A 19,949-nucleotide genomic window follows, 5' to 3' on the forward strand; every position below is an offset into this window, starting at 1 on the left:
AAAAACCAGCAAGTACTGGTGAGGATGTGAGGAAAAGAGAACCTTCATACATTGTTGGTGGGATTGCAAATTGGTACAGCTGCTATGGAAAACAGTATGGAGGTTTCTCAAAAAATTAAAAATGGATATACCTTTGGACCCAGCAATTGCACTTCTGGGTATTTATCCAAAGAAAACCAAAACAATAATTCATAAATATCTATGCACCCCAATATTCGTGGCAGCACAATTTACAATAGGTTGATATAGAGGCAACAGCAAGTATTTTAAAATATTAGAAATACGACAGAGAAATAAATTATTGATTAAAATACTAAGATTAGTATTTTCTTGGGTGCTTGGAGAAATGCACAACAATTTGCAAACATATCATGGGAGAATATGTTCAGATTCTTTCTTTCAAGATATAACAAAAACTAAATAAAAATTATACAGAACAATCCCAACATTATCATTTACTTACCAACTGAACATCGGGATCAGCATGTTTCTGTATAGTGCTAAGAAATGCAGCTGGATTTTCTTGTACTTTTATGCTATATAAAAAGATTTAATTTTGAAGATATATAACTTCCTTCGTAGTCACACATAATCATATGGAGTAAAAAATAATACAAATGGATTTTTATACCACACTAACAATTGCGGGGTGGGGGGAGGGGTCGTTAGAAAAAAGTGACAACCCTTTGAGCCTAAAATTGTTTCTCCCGCTACAAGACATGCCAGAAATGTTTAATAATCATTTTTATTAACTTAATAATAGTTCGATAGAAAATAAAATTTTCTCAATTGTATAGAATCTCTACAATTAATAATTATTGTTGAAAATGGTGTTGAACATTTGAAATCACAGATCTCAATAATCAAGTGTCTGAAACTTGGTTCAAGTTAGACTGGGATTAAGATTCTCTAATACTGAATGTCCATAGAACTTTAAAATAAATGTTTCAAAAGTCATCAGAGTAATGACACCAAGATATTCAGCTAATCTGGATGATTCAGACTAAAATATTTTTTTCCCCAAGTAGCAGCTTGTTTGGAGCCTGGAATATTAGCTTTAATCAGTAAGTCGGCAAGTACTCATCAATGATCTGTTCTGTGCTTACGTTATTTTAGGAGCCAGAGACTACAGAAATAATTCCCACACACAAGAATTTATAAATCCACTTCTTTATGAAGAATCAGCCTCTCCTATGTGTACATGATTGCACTATCTCAATGCCCAGTGGCCTTTTAAAACTTGCCCAGCAGGGGGCAGGACCACTGTCTCATGCTTGCTGATTCCAACTAAGATGTAGCAATGGCTTACAGCTCTGTTAAAACAACTAAATGCTTCTGATTTTTACAATTCAATCTCTTGCACACAGACTCAACTGCTATTTTCTGTTCACTTCTTCTAAACTCATCTGACGAATGTTTCAGATGGGAGAAACTATGCATATAAATCTAGCAGGTAAATGGATACACAAGAAAAAAAAAGGCTGGAATAAAATATGAGCTTTTAAATAAAATGGGCCAGAAACAGAACATGGACACGAGCTTGTTCATGAAATGGGTGTGAGAAAGATGCCAGCCAGGATCTGCTGACTGTGGCTTCTTTTGTTAATCTTTTCCTGCTTGATTAGCTCAAGAGTTAAGAGAAATTAGAGCAGGTGAAACTCAAACCAGGCAATTTGTTAACACATTTGGTAAGAGGAGAATTCTAAACTACAGTGTAAAATGAGACTTTGGGAATATCAGTGGTTTTCTACAATGCTTGCACTGCTGATATAATTAATTACTAACCATGTTTTTTAAGAATAACTTCCTACCCTGCCAATGAGGACATTTGTACCTCCACAAAAACAAAGAAAAAGAAGTATCTATTGCTCTTTACTAAGCATATCAAGCTCAATAAAAAGAGGCATGATCAACTTCATGGCTTTTCTAAAGTGAAACAGTATTCAGTTTTGAGTGTGACTGTGTATGTATGGCTCTCCTACTAAACTGCAAGCGACTTATCTTTCTCATCCCCAGTAACTGGCACAGTTTCTAGCATATCGCAGGTACTCAGTAAACGTTTGAAAATGAAATGAATGACCTTGGTTTTATCAGAAAACTATCTTGATGACTAATCTTATGCTATAGTAACAGAATCAGAAATGTTTTTTCAAATCTGTTTTTACATTAAATTTTAAAACATCAAATTTATCAAGTAAGTCAGGAAATGCAACTTTTATTTTTTAATATCCTTTTTGATGTTGCTTTATAACTGATATAAAAAAATTTTAAGTTAAGGAAGCAACATATGGATTAATTAAGGATTTATACCTTAACTAGTACTATAAAGACTCTGTGGTAATGAGACTCTTGCCTAAAGAACTGTGAAAACGAAGTTTTACAAAAAACAACATAAAATGTATTTTAACTATATGAAATGATTACAAATCTATCTACTTATAAGTATTTTCTTGGCACTTTATATTGTGAAAATTTACTGAGAGAAAGACTTTTGTAGCTACATCAGCCCTTATTTCCTATTTTCTAACCAAACCAAAGAAATACATATTTAAAAAGTTGGGATGATTTTCAGTATATCCTCACATTTTGGGGTAGTCCACATTAAATCCCATGGAACTTCCAACTCTTCTCAAGCAGCTCAGAAAGTTCTCAGTCACATTTTCAGCTCTGTTACTACATATAATCAACCATTTACTCAGAGATGGTGCACTTAAAATCTTGCAAGTTCGCATATCCTTGGACCAATCAGCAGCAGACACTGGTTGACACTGAGAAGATATGATGATCATGAAAACATTTATTCAAAAAGCAATTAAATAAAGACAGTGTGAAGATGGTCCACATTAGTCATGAGAACTATTTAGTACAGTTTGCTATTCACAGACTCAAAACACTAATATAAGCATTGACCATCTGAACAAAACACATGTGCTTCCTGGGAGTGCAGGCATCTGAGCATCAATCCATGTTGGCCACTCCCTGGCTACAGATCCTTGGACAAGTCCCTTTACTTCATGGGCCCCTACTGTGTGCAAAGAAAGGTACCTGGTTCAAAGGTCTCTAGTTTCCCTTCTAGTTCTAAGAATCTCTTACCTTTTTTATCAATGGCATAGGCAAGTGGGCTATCCAATTTGGTCTCTTAGGTCTAGACATCTAGATATCTCAAATAAGAAATGTTGATTACTGATATTCCAGGTCATCGTACTAAAACTAACAAACCCCACAGGGCAGTTAAGAATATACATTATGCTATGTCTTGGAGAGGTAGGATGAGGCTAAGATACAAGCTCCTTTCTTATTCCTAGAAGATTCCCCAGGTGACCAGGAAAAACAAGTTCCCTGCACTGAAGAAGGCAGACTTTAGACTGGACACTAGGCTTCTGCTTATATCCATGGGCTGGAATTGAATGGAAACACCCTTGGTGTGGTGAGCTGGGAAGAGTCACTGTTACCACACTATAATTTAATCCTTTGCTACTCAAACTGTTGTCTTATAGCAGCATAACTATCTCCTAAGAGCTTGTTAGAAATGCAGAGTCCTGGGCCCCATCCCAGACTCACTGAATCAGAATCTGCATTTTAACAAGTTCCCAAGTGATTCATCTACACACTGTAATCTCCTAGTTTTACGAACTCCAAAGCTGTGGCTGAGAGAGGTTATGGAACCAATTGGCAGTGACAGGTGTACAAGTCTAGTCTTTGTTGACATTGCAATCAGGGCACTTTCTATCAAGTACTATGACTTTCAGCAACCAGCCATGGTCAGAATACCTTGCCATTAGGTGGCCAGGTGGGAACTCAGCTCCAGGAGGAGACCTTAGCCTGAGAATGTAGTGAAAGGGTTAGCTCTCCATGAATGGTTCTAAACCGAGCCCTAAGGTTAATTCCTTCCATTACAGTTAGTATGAGAGCCATGGCCCTCTCATCTCCACTCCAACCTGTTATGGGCTGGCACGAGACCAAAGACAAATGTCCAAGTCCCGTTCTGAGATCTGTGAACCTCTGGTTTGCTCAGTTACTAGAACCCAATTTCAGAAAGCAGAATTGGCTAAGAAATCGATGATCTAGCCATGGCTACTTGATGACAACCCACCACCACTTCTGGGGGCGGGTTCTTCCATTGCAGAGCCCCCTTCTCCTACAGAGCCCTGTTCCCATTCTAACACACACACACACACACACACACACACACACACACACACACACACACAAGCTCTGACAAATATGACTTTACTTATAAAGATGATGATGACACAGATCATCGTGAATATTTAAATCCCGCTTTACATGTGAAACCAAAACTGAGCTTCTCTTTACTGACTCCTGACCAAAATCCTAATCTGGGCCTACATTTCAGTACTTTGCAAAATTTTTTGTTTTGTTTTGTTTTTAAAAGTAGTTTTTCCTCAGCTTCTCTAATAAGCCTCTTTTGGTAATTTGGAATGGATTGTCAATAACAAATGATGAAAAAATCCGTATTTTGCCAACAGAAAACATTCTTTGTTCCGTTACATTAGTTTAGACATGTTAGTTTATTGTGTCAAATAAAGGCAAAAAGAGAGCCTTTAAAATTAAATGAAATATAACTGTATTTTTAAATGGGCAAAATAGACCTAGGGAAAAGTAGAAAGGTAATAAACAATTTTTGCATTAAATAGATTCATTTCTTTAACTGAAGCCCAAAGGAGGCAATGATTAGTCTCTCCAATTTTCAGAATGTCTTTCTCCCTAAACGCTATGACTGGGGATGGGTTCTGTGTGAATTCCTTAATGTTTATGCCAATTGAGCAGCATTTTACTTTAGGAAAAAAAAAATACATGGTCTCAGGAAATACAATCTGTTGAAATGAACTTTCACCAGTTAATAGGATTTCCCACAGTAGTATGGATTTTTTTTTAATTTATTTTTTTAGTGATGTAAGAGTACTACAACACCCAATAATACACGGGCATGTTTAGATTGCAATGGCTTGAAATGCCATTTTCTAATGCACACATCACACTGACCTAAAATCTTGTCTTCTCGGTGCCACTAAGCCCATATAAGTATGCTGACATTGAAAAGGAAAACAGGAGGGACCTCAAGATTTTGGGCAGAGGAAGTGCAGATAAACAGCCATGGAGAAACTAAATGAATACCACAAGCCCCTTTATTCACTCTGGCATATGATTGAACTTGCACGTATTCAAGCAAATACTGTTGAATAAAAATAAAATCACAGCACTTACTATGTGGTCTTGCATTAGTATTTTTTCTGAAGGTACGACCCGGCCAGTCAAAGACATCTGGCATCCAAAATGCAACCCCCAGGTTTCCAGCTCAAAACGAGCATCTTTGTTTCTGTTGAGAATTGAGTTTTAAGTCAGTAAAGTGCTTATTTTCTAAAACAATTTTAATCATTAGAGACAGAACTATAACTTACGGAATTATTTAGAGACTGATTTTCTTTTTACGATTCCCAACTTCTGTTTCTACTCACTATTTTTTTTTTTTTTATCCTGCCCAAAAGAATTATGGGTTGGCTGTCCCCATTTGGGATTTGCAGGGATGGAAAAGCTTCCAGCATGGCACATTAGTTTGCAAAATGGGCCTTTGAGCCACACAGACCAGGATTTAACTCCTTGAGCAAACTCTTCAATCTTTTTTTTTTTTAAGCTGTGGTTTCTTTATTGGCAAAATGTAGGGATAAGAAAACTAGCTACTTCATAGATTTGATGTAAAGACTGAACATGGCAATACACGGAAAGTACTACCAAGGCATCGGGCACAAGCTCCGTGCTCAACAGATATGACATTATTCCTGATAATAAACTTGTAAACAAAGAGATATTGTGAAGCCTCTGGATGTGGAGATGTCTTCTGGGAATATCTGAATTTGCTGCTTTGGAGTGGATGAAGGATGGTAAAGGAAGGAAACATAAGGCCCTTATGCTTTAGAAGATTCATAGGATAGAGAGGGCAGTAGAAAAAGACTAAGAAGAGAATATTAGTATGAGCAATAATAAGCACTTTATACTTGCATAGTACTTTAAGTTTATAACTTAGTAAACCTTTACCATAGTTTATGTGTTATCTCCTTGGTTTACGATATATGGTATCGCTGTCAAGCTGTAAGCTCCTCGAAGGGAACCACCATATTGACTTTGTGTCCTGGCTTCTATTTCAGTAGTCGGCACATGGTAAGCCAGGGACTCACAAAAGACACTGATAAAATTCATGCTTTTATTAACCTATGAAAGTTTCCCCTCTCTCCCTGGGGGAGCTCAAACCTCTTTACCACTGATTCTCCGCAACAAGTCAGCATTTCCATTTATTCATGTTATGCCTGATCTGGTCACGTCGAATACTTGGAATTAATTCTTTCGCTTCAGATACTATCTGCCCAAGATGAGATGGGTGAGATAACCACTGGTCAGGACACTGGGCTGAAATAAATGGTACTACTAGAAGGTGGTAGGTAGATGCGCCAGGAAGACTAATCCACAGTGCGGTGTAAGAGGAGAGAACCAGGGAAACGTAAGGAGAAGCTATTCTCAAGCAGATATAACTCTGGGAGACGTCCAGGACATAAAGTGTGGCCATAAAAAAAAAAAACAAAAAAACTATGAAACCACCAGCATAAAAATAGAAATGTACTTTTATCATATGCAAACTTTCAAGAAAAAGCAAATTACAAAAACATGATGTACAGTATTTTGGCCTTTTCCTAAAGAGAACAGGATTATATGCATTTGAAAATATCCGAAAGAATATATATCATTCATTCATTTATTAAACAAATATCTACAGAGGATACATACACCTTTTTTTGTGAATTTCCAAGTTCCTCCTCCACATTTTTTGTCTTTAAAGAAAAAAAGACCATTCTACAACGATGCTGCCCAATAGACATATCAAGCAAGCCATATATGTAATTTTAAATTTTCTAGTAGCTTCATTAAAAAAGTAAAAATTAACAAGCAAAATTATTTTTTCAATATATATTATTAACTCAATATATCTGAAATGTGATCACTCCAAGGTGTGGCACGAACCACATTTTCAAGGCTCAATAGTTACATGAGGCTACAGTGCTAGACAGTAGAGTTTTGGGAGGTCAGAAGGGAGAACTAGGGAAAGCTTGACTTTCCCATCACAGGTTGGAGCAAACTGTCACAAATGAGGGCAGGAATGCCACCTGAGAATCAGGTGGGCTGAACCAAAGGGTACAAATTACTCCTGAGTTAAAACAAAACAAAAAAACCCAAAAAACTATAGTGGGGTTTCCTAATAACCAATATGCTGAGGCTACTCTATTCAGATTTGAACATTCCTGACCCTGAATACTGGGTGCCTGGAGTAACCGTTTTTTTGTATTTTAAATTATAACCCTTTTCTTCATTCAGAATTTTATCCAAGAGCTTCGATGTATTAAATGCATGAAAGGAGAGCTGTCTAGCTGAAGCAGGGTGGTACCTCTGCCAGCCCGGCTCTCATCCAACTCAGCCTGAGGCCTCTTGGATGAACCTCTGGCTCTGGACAACACAATTCAAAAGTGCTTTGCTCTGAATCAATAGGAATGAGACATTCCATCAAGGAATAGAGGATTTTATACATCGTCCAATTGTATAAACTAGGCCTTGAAGCAGGGTGCACTCTGGTCCCAGGGAGGTGTCCCAGTACCTCTGGATGTCATCGGCAAGCCTGGCCAGGCGCTGCTGCCTTCCCAAAGGACTGAGACGCGTTTCTTCAGCCACAGCCTTCATCAGTTGGAAATCAGAGGTCGCCTGGCTAGTAAGCCCTAGTCAATGGGAATGAAAATAAAGTGAAAAAATGAACAGTATACAATGTAACCCCAGCCCATTTAAGGGACAGTGTAAGCTTTTTTTTCACTTAAACTGAATCAGATGTAGCATCTGGATAGCACTGTCCGATAGAAATGCAAGCCATATACATCATTTAAAATTTTTAAGTCACCACGTTAAAAAAAAATGAAATTATTTAAATTGCATAATAATAATAATTTAACTCAATATATTCCAAAATATTATCATTTCAAATGTAATCAACATAAAAATTTATTGAGCTACTTTCCCTTTTTTTTATATTAAGTCTTAGAAATCTAGTCTGTATTTTACACTTACAACACATCTCCATTCAGTCCCTCAGTCACGCTAGTCACATTTCAAGTGCCCCAAAATACATGTGGCTACTGGCTACCAGGTGGGACTGTGCAGGTCTAGAATATCAGAACACCACTAAGGATCAGCGTCCCTCCTTTCAAGGATTATATTCTTATGAGTGTTTCTAATAGCAAAATAAACATACACACCATAACTGATTCAAGCAATCCAAAAATGTAAAAAGTAGAAAGTCTGCCTTTCTTGGTTTCGTCCTGTTAATCAAATGAGCATGAGTAAAACTACTCAAGACAATTACTCCGATTCTACTAAACAGTGAAAATTAACTTCTGGAAGCTCATGCACAAAGAAAATAAGGATCGTTTTGGCACAAACGGTACATCCGAAAAAAATCAAAATCACACTACTTCCTAAACTAGTGAAGCTCAAAAAATGGTAAAGAGCAGCTTTGTTTTAGAAAACTATCTGGGGCTTATTTTACATCGAAGTGACAAATGGAATACATGAGAAAAAGGAAATTTATAACTTACTGTGCCAAGCACTTTCCCAGTGGCACATTATTCTCCCACTTTCTTTACTATCAAATGAATTACTTAAGGGATCGTCCTCAATCAATCAATGGGTTGAATTAATGCTCTGGCATTAAGCTAACTGAAGGGGGTTCTGCCCACTGCTAAAGATCAGGAGCCTGTGATCGAGAACTGATAGAATATAAGACATACGCATTACCTGTTAGAAAGCAGAGCTCGGGTATCAGGTGGGCCATCCGAGCCCCAGCGTTGTTATTTCTCTTGCTTTTCAACAGACTAACAAGCATCGGCTGATTTAGGTCAGATAGGGTAATATCATATTGCTACAGAATGCAAGATTAATGAGGGAAAAGTTAATATGGAAACACTGTAAAATGAGCCTCCTCACTTAAAAACAAGGTAATCCCAAAATGAACAGATGGATAAGCAAATTTTTTAAATGAAGAAAAAAAAAAATCCCATGGTTTCCTACTCATTTCTACTTTTTCCCAAGCTCTACCTTTTATATCTGAGGGTCAGTTTTATGATTTTAATTATCTTTTATAGTGCAATGTCATTTTGCTTTGTTTTTAATCATTTCTCTGTTTTCTTCTGGGTTTCATCTGGATTTGGAACCACCTCCAGTTGGCTCCACACGCAGTGCAATGACCCCACTGGAGCTGTCGTAATGCCAGCATTTCTACTACTGATGACTGAGGCAAACTGTCCTGTGCATAACTAACTGGCTCTGAGCATCCGAAGTCATTTAAAAATATCTATACAAAGGTTGATGGCGAGGGTTTTATTGAACCAACATCGGATTTCCCAAAAGAGCATGACTGTCCTTAACGTCCAGGATTGCACACAGCTGTAAAGTCCGACATATGTGAATCTGATCGTTGGCTCTTCTACTTAATAGACTGAGACACTGGGGAAGTTACTTACCTTTCCTCATTGATGAAATGAGGAGGACAGCAGCTCAGAAGTATCCCACGCAAACCGCTAGCATCGTGTCTAGTTTTACACGAGCTCTTACCTCATCCCTGTTACCCTCCTACACTTGAATTTCAACATTCTCACCTCACCAAAAGTTCACTTCTCTTCCAAAGGCAAAGGTCTCAATTAACATTCATTTCCAGTATAATTTAGTCAACGCTAATGACAGAACAACTGGAATTATAAATTACAAAAGACCCAGGCACTATTTGTTGCTGATATCAATAATCATAATTAAGTAAGAAGAGTTTCTCCATTTCAATTAGGACTCTCAGTCATTAAAATAAAAACAATTCAGAAAATCGCAATTTAAAGTGGTGATTGCAGCTAATGTTATGGCTAAGAAGCTTAGAGAAGTTTGTAGAAAGAGAGTTTGTAGAAAGAGAGTTTTTATACATGACTTCATTAATTCAGTACATGTCTTGTACCTACCACACTCCAGGAACTGGAGTGGATACAAAGATAAAAGAGACCACAGTCCCTGCCTTTACATATAACTACCTTATCTACAAAGCAAGGTGCATGAGAAGCACAAATGATACACTAAACACATATTTTTTTTCTCATTTAATCTTAACAAACATCTGAGACAGATATTATCATCATTCCCCTCACAAATGAGGAACACCCTGAGAAATTAAATATTTAATTTAATTTCCATCCCCAAGATCCCATTCCTGGACATTATCACATCCAGGACTTATCTCGTAATACTGGGGAACCTTTGCTTGTTACACCACTCAGTACTGGGTCCCCAGGCAGAATGGAGAAATGGTGGTGGTAGTGAAACAATGAATGGCTGGTAAATCAGGGAAGGCTTCATGAGGACGCAGAGTCCAGAGAGCACCTTGAAGAAAATGTAGGGGAATCAAGAGTTCCGGGTAACAGCTCAAGCAAAGCTGAAGCATGTTCCAGGAAGAGGGTATTCTATTTACCTGGAGCATGGCCAGGAATTCTACCCTCTAAGCTGTGTTGTAAGGTGAACTTTACCCTCTCCCTTGCCATAATTTTCTTAGATTTTGAAAATATTTTTCATGATAAGATAAAAAAGAAACGTTAAGGTCTATGTCAGTATGTCTTCTACTTTGAAAGTTGACTACATAATAATTTAGTGTTCTTTTCCTGGACAGAAAGGACATTCTAGAAATTGGCACAATTTTGTTTCTTTTTCTCTCTAATGACAATATAAATGTGGTGAACCCAACTCATTCCAAATAAAGTGAGTGAGATTTTTACCATAATTCCCTTTTCAGAATGTCCCAGGTTCTAAAATACGTCTGTTCAAAGAAGAATAAATTTAATCACGCAGAAAAGAAACACAAATATTTAGCAAACTTTGTGTTTAATGAACAAATCATAGAGCACATTTTATGCACAAGATGCTTTGCTAGGCACTACGCATCAAGGGTTAACCAAATGCCATACCCGTTCTACAAGGAAGTCGTGTTCTAGAAGCAATGTGATGTGTGGTCCAAATGCTTAGAGAAGAGAACACCTAGCTCTTCCGTGACTGTCACAGGAAGCAAAGTCAAAGAGGACTTTGCAAATGAGGTGACATTTGACCTTGAAGCTAGGATTTTACCTGGCAGTGAAGGGGAAAGGTACAGTCTGGCTTTATGTAGTTATCTAGTGAACACGAGCAGAGGCTGAGGAACATTTAGTGGTAACAAGTAGACTGGGGTGACGGCAGCATAGGGGTGCGTGATGGGGATGTTGCGGGAGATGAGGCTAAATCTGAGATGGGGCCACACTGTGTGATGCTAGAGATAAAGAAGGAGATGCTGGGAAAAGAGGGGCAGGGTCTCCACCGTTTACCCCTTGCCCACAATGTGCAGGTATGAGGCTAATCTCGTTCAATGCTTACGCTACACCATGAAGGCAGACAGATGACTCCATTTTATAGAGAACACTTCACGTTTAGTGATTTGCCCAAGGATGCACAGCTAGTGCCAGGATCACCTTATTCCAGAGCTTATGTTCTTAGCCACATTTCTGGGCAGTATTTCAGAAAGATCTCTCTGGTATCAGTGAGGATCACAGTGAGGAAGAGAGCTGGGACAAAGAGATCACACAGGGGTGACAGAAGTTCCCCAGATGGGACTCTGTGAGAGGTTCTGCATTGATGCAGTGACTAGGACTGGGGAGGGGCATGGTTCTAGGAAGAATTCAAGGGTAATGGAGGCAAAACTCATTTTGGTGACAACTGAATGATGGCAAAGCTGAGGAAGGAAGCAAAATCATTTCCTTTGAGGCAGAATTCCCAAGGAGAAACAGGAGTGGGAAAGACAATGAATTCAGTATGAATTCTGTTAGTCTGAGATGCCTGCAGGATACTCATGCAAAGTGGTCTAAAAATAGAGATGAGTATATAATTTAGGAATGAGGGCAAGGCAAAAATACTATATATGAGAGGTTTCAAAACACAAAGAAAAGATCCTATATGAGGTAAGCATGGTGAATAACAGCATTTAAGGTTTGGGGGAAAGGAAGAAAAAAAACTTCAAAATAAACTGAGAAAAAAACAACTGTTAACCGCTGGAGATCCACCAGGATGTGCCTCAGGAGTCAAGGCTGGCAGTTCAGCCAGGTGGGAGGGGCCACTAGTGTCAAATGCCACCAAAAGCCCATTAGGATGAGAACAGTAACTGAATTTGAACTTTAGAGAGCTATTTCCATAGCAGGAAGATCGAACAACAGACTGTTGACGCTTCAGGAAGGAAGCTCCAAAGAGGTGCTTGGAGCTGGTGCAGATGACCTTCTAAAGAACTTAGCTAAGGAGACAAAAGAGACTACTTTTCTTAAAATTGCAGACAGGTCAAGGAAGAATTTTTACTTTTTTGTTTGTTTGTTTGTTTTTTAACATCTGTGTGATTTTTCAGACTCTGGAATATGATTAACATTAAAGAGAAGGAGTGTCTGAAAGGAACTGAAGATGGAAGGTGGGGGCAGGGATAATGGTGATATTGGTGTATGAAGTTCCCACAGGCAGCAGGTGATTCTATTAATAGATGTTTGAGTATAGAAGGGTGTTTAGTGATTGGCTGGCTATGAAGGGGTGTCCGAGAAGAGGAAGCAACGTGCATGAAAATGCACAGAAATGTAACCAACTTAAGGAACCACAAACATCAAGCACGACAAAAACATGAAGGCAACAGGAAACAAGAGTCAAGAGGCAGGGAGTGACTAGATCATAAAGGGCCTTAGAAGCTCCACCCAGGAGCTTAGATTTGGCTCCTAAGGCAATGGAGAACCATGGAAATATTTTAAGCATGGAAGTGACATTATCAGATAAGCTTTTAAGGAAGATTACCGGGGCTACAGAAAGAAGGACAATAGGAGACAAGGTGAGGGTCTGAGTCAAGCCAAGGATGGCAGGGATGAATGGGAAGGGACAAGTGAGAGAATTATGTTGGAGGCAGACTCAGCCTGACAGCTGGGGCACCTGTTGGACTTGGAAAGAAATACGGAGACTTCTCTGAGCTAAGAGGGAGATGAGGACGAAGGGGAAAAGTCCTACCTGCTTATAGTAATCCACATAGGTGATCTCAGTGCCATCCCGCTTCTGAAAGGTATGTGTGGGCTTCACCGACCAGTCAATGTCATCGATGCGATAGGTTTTGTTACTGTACCTGGTAAATGCAAGAAATCTTTAATTTTTTTCCAAGTCATACAAGATAAGCAATGATTTCACTACACTTATAAAATATTTGACTCCAGAATTTCAGAAACTATGAAAGACAGTAACAGAAGAATAGTCACTTTTTAAAAATATAGTCAGCTCTTATCTCAGAAGAGCAATAACTAACTCTTGAGGATGCAGAAAGTCCTCCATACTCCCAGAAAACTGGTAAGTTATTAGACCACAAACTATTTTTCTCACTGATAAACACTCTGACTTCAGGTAAATCATTCTTAAATGAAGAAGGGCCAAACATTGTTCAAAACTTTCCCAACAGCTTCTGGTGTCACAGGATTTTTTTGGGTATCAGACAGCTTCTCTGATAAAAAGCACAAAAGGGCAGCTGATCAACCACGCAACTCCAGTATGCCACTCAGTCTCCCATCTAGGGGTGGCCCTCAGCAAAACTACAAAGCTGTGTGGCCTGGAATATCTCCTCATGCTGCCCTGGCCTTAAGACAGAACCCTCCAGGGTTCTTGGTACCTTGGACGAGTAGAGGCTTCAGAAAAGCAGTAACGTTTGAGCTGGGCTTTTGTGAAAGTAGAAATTTAGAAGGCAGAACTAGGGATGGAGAATCTAGGCAGAGACACTGAAGGAGCAAAGTGTGCCCCACTGGGGGGCTAAGAGGAGGGGTAGAGCAAGAGGTAGTGCAAGACTGTGTCAGATTCTGGACACTCCAAACAGCACTCGAGAAAGTCTAAACTCTAGACAACTGAGACGGGCCAGGTCTTCTTAACAGGGGAGTGAACTGATCAGATCTGTGCTCGGGCCAGCACCCTGATGCTCTTCCTGTTCCCAAATATCATACATAATTCATTCTCCAAGGAAAAGTATTCTTAAAGGCAGGCTTTTACCTTGTAAGGACAATGAGCCCAATCAGCTGGTTTTCACACATCTGGGGAAAGCCAGACATGCTGGTTCGGTGGCAGAGACCAGTCATGAATTCCAGAACAGTCTCATTCCGGAGGAGTTTATAACTCACATCAGCACTAAACAGGAGCCGATTTTCAAACTGCGATACAGAAATGGAGAACCCGGGCCAAAGGGACAAGCTCAAAAAAACAAATAAAATTAAAAAAATACATTAATCAGAAAAACAAACATTTTTAAATGATGACTTTACATTCCAACTCTCTAGATTTTTATGAAATAATTTTTTCTTCAGTCTGATTTCTTCCTGTTGCTAACCACAAACTTTAGATATTTCCAGCTGGCATGTCTTTAAACATACATTTAAGATTAAATATATGCCTGAGGAGGATTTCTCAGTCTTGGCACTACTGACATTTTGGACTAGATAATTCTGTGTTAGGGGCTGTTCTGTGCATTGTAGGATGTTTATGTATCCTGGCCTCTATCCACCGGATGCCAGAAGCCCCCCAGATATGACAACCCAGATTGTCTGCAGACATTGCCAAATGTCCCCTGGGGGCAAACTTACCCTTGGTTGAGGACTAGAGCTTTAGAATTAATATGTTTATGGAGTGATCTGTCCCAGTATCAAAATATCTAGGTTCAGAAAAGCACACTGATTCAGTGTAAAGACCACAGAAAGACTTGATACTGAGATTAAGAAATAATGGACGTGGTATTACATATACGTACAAGGGAAGCTGTAGCATAAACTACAGCTCCTTTCCACATTTATGAATATTATAGACTGAAGTCTTAAATTTTTAAAAATGATGGAAATGTCATGAAAGAATAGATTTTTTAAAAAAAATAATTTCAGTTTATATTTCGTGGAATTTATTCACTGTGATACTAAGCCAGCCTTTAGGCCAAGCATATGTACTGAGCACCTACTCTGCCCAGTACACACACTGAACCTATGAGAACTTCTAATTCAGGTGGAGAGAGAAATAACAGGGTGGAAGCGCATGCTTTATATAAGCCACACTGACACACTGAATTATCATACAGAAATCTTGCCATTTTTCTCCACCTGGTGGAGGGCCGAATACCCTGCCCCCGTTTTCTACCTTTCATGCACTTCTCCCTTTGTTTACTTATCTGTCTTTGGGTTACTAGTTGACCCTGTCTTTAGCGTGACCACGCATTTTGGAGAACTGAGTAACAACCAGTTTAAGACATAGCTAAGCACTTTCCCTGCAGCAACTACTTCTCAGTTTAGGGTGAAAATTCTCAAGTGTTCTTAACAGATCTAACTTCCACTAGGATAGTTCGGTTGACTTGTTTGTCTGACCTCTGCTTATCTAATAATTTCACATCAACCACCCTGACTGTGCTAATTTCTGGTCAGCAGGAATACAGAGCTCCAACTATGTAGTATAACATAATATAGCTTATTCTGCTTTCATTATTACTTGTCATACACAGAAAACTCAGTTTCTGAATTCTTTCTAGGATTTATCATAATGATCAAGCACACTAATATAAGAAAACTGGCTGCTAGTTTCATGCTGACATTCACCATTCTATAAAAAACTTGAAAAATAAAAAAAATCTATTACTTTTCATATCACAGAGTCTCTCTCATAGGAGACATAATGGTATAATATTGCATCATAAATTATGGTGTTCATATATGATACCAGATTCAGAGTAACAGAAAATATAAATAAACCTACTTGTGCTGGGGAATTTCCACTGGCTCAGAAGGCTTATAGAAGTTCCGTCCAATTTGGTACATGGACAACTTTTTTAAGATCCTGCAAGTATACATTTTCATTACTTTTTGGTAAACATCAGTGAATACCAGTATAATTCTAAGTTTATACCCATGCTGAACAAAATGATACAAAAAAAATGTAGAAAGTATAGAACTCTCATTCTCATAGCACTGGAAGGTTCAGATACTTATCATATATGAGTATATATTTAAGAATGGTCACATCTTTGTATTTGAAAATAACACAACTGAAATTATTTTTATTTAACTGGGTTTAGCTACAATGATAAATATGTGGTCACTTAGCAATTATGACCATAGTTTAAACATTCTGGTTAGCATGGCTGGGGTGAGCAAGTCATGTCTGAAGGCTCTTCTGGCCTCTTCCTTACTTTGAGATGAGGCTGTTTCTAAGGAGACTACTCAAACTCCCCAGGTGCCACCAAATAACATGGCTACTTCTTCGGCAACTAATCCTGGTCACCTTTGGAATCTGACACATCACTGATCTGAGGCTGCCCAGTTCAGGAAACCTGAGTGTGGCAGTCAGAAAACAAGGGTTCCAACTGCATGATTCTGGCTGCCAAATGTCACTAAGCCTCAGCCTCCTCACCTATAAAATGGGGGTTTTAAACCCACCTTAGAGCACTCGAGTGCAGATCAAGTAAGATCAAATACAAATGAAAAAGCTTTGTAACTGAAAAGCATCTTCAAAATATTAGCTGATCTAAAATAGTTCCCTCTCAGGAGGACACATTCAAGTCTCGCTTCTGAAGAGCATTATGCAGCACGGACTTGGGGCCCAAGGAAGGTCTAAAGACACCTGGTAGGAAGTCTGACTCAAATGAGAAAATAACGTATCTGAGTGGGGGAATTTCTTTTCCGTGCCCTACTCAGCAAAACCCCAAATTCCTCTGCTTTCATCCTGTCCAGAGGCCACTGTTGAGCGAAGGGCTTAAAGCTTAGGTGCTTTAACAGATAACCTGATTGAGCCACACCAGTGGCATGGAAAACAGGGGTTCATAAGCTTTTGTGTATCTACATGTCACCTGGGAAGCGCGTTAAAAACATAGATTTTCAGGCCCCACTCATGAAATTCTGTTTACCGGGTCCATGGAAGGGCTAAAAAATCTGCATTTTATCGAGTTCCCCACAACCTCTGTGATGACTTTGAAGTAAATGATCCTGTATCAGTGTGAAGAACATTAAAAAGCTTAGTCACCACCTTCTTTCTGTCCTCCGAGTGAGAGAAGATGGTGATGGCCTTTTACATTTAAAATAAATCAGCCAAGAGAAAAACAAATACTTTGGTTTACTAATCCAGTCATACCTAACTTTTAAGTCTGGGGGCGAAGGGTGGGAGGTGGTAGAGGGTACAGAAAAAGAAGAGAAGGAAATAGGCACACTCCCTGCTACTACTGAGATATCACAACACCGAGTTCTTTGTCTTAACTCAGATAATACTAGACAATAACGATCGATGCCACTCAGTGGCTGTGATGCGCTGTGGTGCCCAGAACTGCATAAGCACACAAAAGTACATGGAAATTGCCCTAAAGAAGACATTGTTTCTGGCACAGAGCCTACAAAATGGTATATCATCTTGATACCCAGTCTCGAAGCCAACAGGTATCATTAGCCTAAATTAAATTCACGTGTAAGGCACCTTACTTTCTGAAGATGATACTGAAGACCTGGATGCACACGGGGGAACTTGCTGGCAGCTCCCTCGTCAGAGTAATAGTCATCTTTATAGTCTCGCCTCTTTGAGTTTCACTTGACAATTCTGTGACCTGAGAAAAGAAATCATTAATATGCACCCTACAAATTACCCCTGAGCGTGCAGAATGTAGATATGATAAAACCATTGAAATTTAATAGTAATTAACAAAAACGAAACTGCAGGTGTTAGTATGTAATAATGTAATCAATACATTATGTTTGGAGGGATTCTTTTCTCTGTATCTTGCTAATCCTTGGAAAACAACACATCTCTCTACTCTGTAATTTCTTAATAAAGAATCAAAACCAGGCTCAGGGTTTAAAGATTCACTCCAAAGAGAAGTCCATAGCCATGCTTCTTGACTATGGGAGATGGGGTGGGGAGGGAGCGACAGGTGGCAGGCCACAAATTGAGAGTCTGATAAAAGTACATTCTTCCAAGAAAATGTCACATATGTATAAACCACAAAGATATACCTAATGTACCCATTTTCAGGGGGTTCATGGATTAGTGGCCTGTCCTGTCCATCCTTGGTTCATGGCTTTCAAAGTACAGCCTCTCAAAAGTTTATTTATAAGAGAAAAGAAAGATAACAAAGAGGAGGGGACAGGCAAGAGGGGAAGTAAACGTGGGGAGAGAGAGGAGAAAGTGGGAGAAGTTTAAAAAGACAGGAAATCTGATTTTATTAAGTTTTCAAGTCTAGAGAAACCCCTAGGGTTTTTATAATCTAGAATAATGTGCTAACAATATAATGAATGCATGACTACACAGGTGCCCAACTAAATTTAAAGTTCCTTCGACCAGACAGGGCTCAGTATAGGTTTTTGGAATAAAAGAATGAACAAATCAGTCAATAAAAATCAATGATCAAGGATTTTTCAGAAGAGTAAGGAATTAGAAGAGGTCAGTTCATTAGCAAGCATTTATGTATTTTACCATGTTTTCTATAGTTAAAGTGTAGTTTTAACTACTTTTATGTAAACCAAGAATGTAGGGTAGGAATGGCTCATTGCATGGAAACAAAGAGAAATGGGTCCTTTCCCAGGAGATGAAATATTTCATTAAGGCAATTTCTTGCTTCAGATAAAACTGTAGAGAAACCCAAGGTGGAGAACTGCAGGAAGAGCTCATCAACATCTAGAAGTCTAGCAGGCAGGTGAGATGAGGGACTCTCAAACGGGTACAGAGATTACAGGAAAAAGGATTAAGACAACAAAGGAAGTTGGAGTGAGTGGTTGTGGGGAACAGATGGTCCCTGCTAAGACCTCTATCCAGGAACCACATGCCTAACAGCCATCTGGGAGCAAAGTCATCAGCACACCCTCCATCTCCCTCACCAAACACCAAGGCCTCATGGTTCCTATGTTGGACCCCGTTCCCTCCAGTCCCTGGGCTGCTAGCCTCAGAGTGACCTTTCACTTCTGCTCCTCCTCCATCCACTATCTAATCAATTGGCAAGTCTTAGGACTTCTACATCAGCCATACCTCTAATCTATTTTAGCTGTTCCAGAACCATTATTTACCAAAGAGCTTAAGAGCACTAGACTTGAGTTGAACGGACCCTGGTCCTCTCCTCTTGCAGGCTGTATGATATGGAGCAAGTTACTTCAACTTTTTAAGGCCTTTCCCCATCTTTAAAGTGGGAGTGAGTCCAGAGCTGTCAAGATTAAATGAGATAATTCATGGATCTTATTTTTATCCATAGCAGTGCTTTGTACCTTTGTTTAAGTCCTTTTGACGTCCTGCCCAGATAATTCCATCAACATTTTATTAATAATCTTCTCATTTTCTCCTGTCAATCATTCCATAGAATGATCGGAGTAATTGTAATTTAACACAGCTCCCATGGAAACTCTCTCAAAGGCTCCAGTGGCCCCCAGAGGACAGTCCGTACTCCTTGGCAGGGCATGTAAAGTTCTCCCTTTTGGAGTCACGACTTCTATTCCTTCCTGGCTAAATCTGAATGATCAAAAGTTTCTAAAATATGCCCTCACTTCCTATCACTGTGCCTTTGCTCCCTCTGGTCCTTCTGTCTAGGAATCCCCCCAACCCCCACCCAACAATCCCTTCATCGATCCAAATCCTGCCCCCCAAAAGGAATTCTATATCATTCCATGGAAGCTCCTGCTGGAAATCATCTTTCCTTTCATCAAGCTTTGTATAAAGACTATATGCAAGACAGTTAACCTTCCAAAGGCTCCAGGGGCGATGAAAGGATTAAATGAGATCATGCATATAAAGAGCCTGGCAGAGTAAGTGTTCAACAAATGTTACCTGGGAGGTGTAAT

General features: G+C 39.1%; 1 protein-coding gene across 3 annotated transcripts in view; it reads right to left on the reverse strand.

Annotated features, from left to right (window-relative positions):
- The window catches only part of PIWIL4 (piwi like RNA-mediated gene silencing 4), a 45,629-nt gene that overhangs the window by 12,189 nt on the left and 13,491 nt on the right, over positions 1-19,949 (reverse strand). For all 3 annotated transcript variants that reach the window (XM_036221430.1, XM_036221429.1, XM_016158725.2), the window contains exons 5-13: positions 17,610-17,731; positions 15,898-15,978; positions 14,161-14,358; positions 13,144-13,255; positions 8,851-8,974; positions 7,664-7,781; positions 5,230-5,341; positions 2,584-2,768; positions 464-536 (exon numbers count right to left, since the gene is read on the reverse strand). In XM_036221430.1, coding sequence (XP_036077323.1) covers positions 464-536; positions 2,584-2,768; positions 5,230-5,341; positions 7,664-7,781; positions 8,851-8,974; positions 13,144-13,255; positions 14,161-14,358; positions 15,898-15,978; positions 17,610-17,731 — 1,125 coding nt within the window. The remainder of the gene's footprint in view (positions 1-463; positions 537-2,583; positions 2,769-5,229; positions 5,342-7,663; positions 7,782-8,850; positions 8,975-13,143; positions 13,256-14,160; positions 14,359-15,897; positions 15,979-17,609; positions 17,732-19,949) is intronic.

This window comes from Rousettus aegyptiacus, unplaced genomic scaffold, assembly GCF_014176215.1.
Source record: "Rousettus aegyptiacus isolate mRouAeg1 unplaced genomic scaffold, mRouAeg1.p scaffold_m13_p_5, whole genome shotgun sequence".
NCBI lineage: Eukaryota > Metazoa > Chordata > Mammalia > Chiroptera > Pteropodidae > Rousettus > Rousettus aegyptiacus.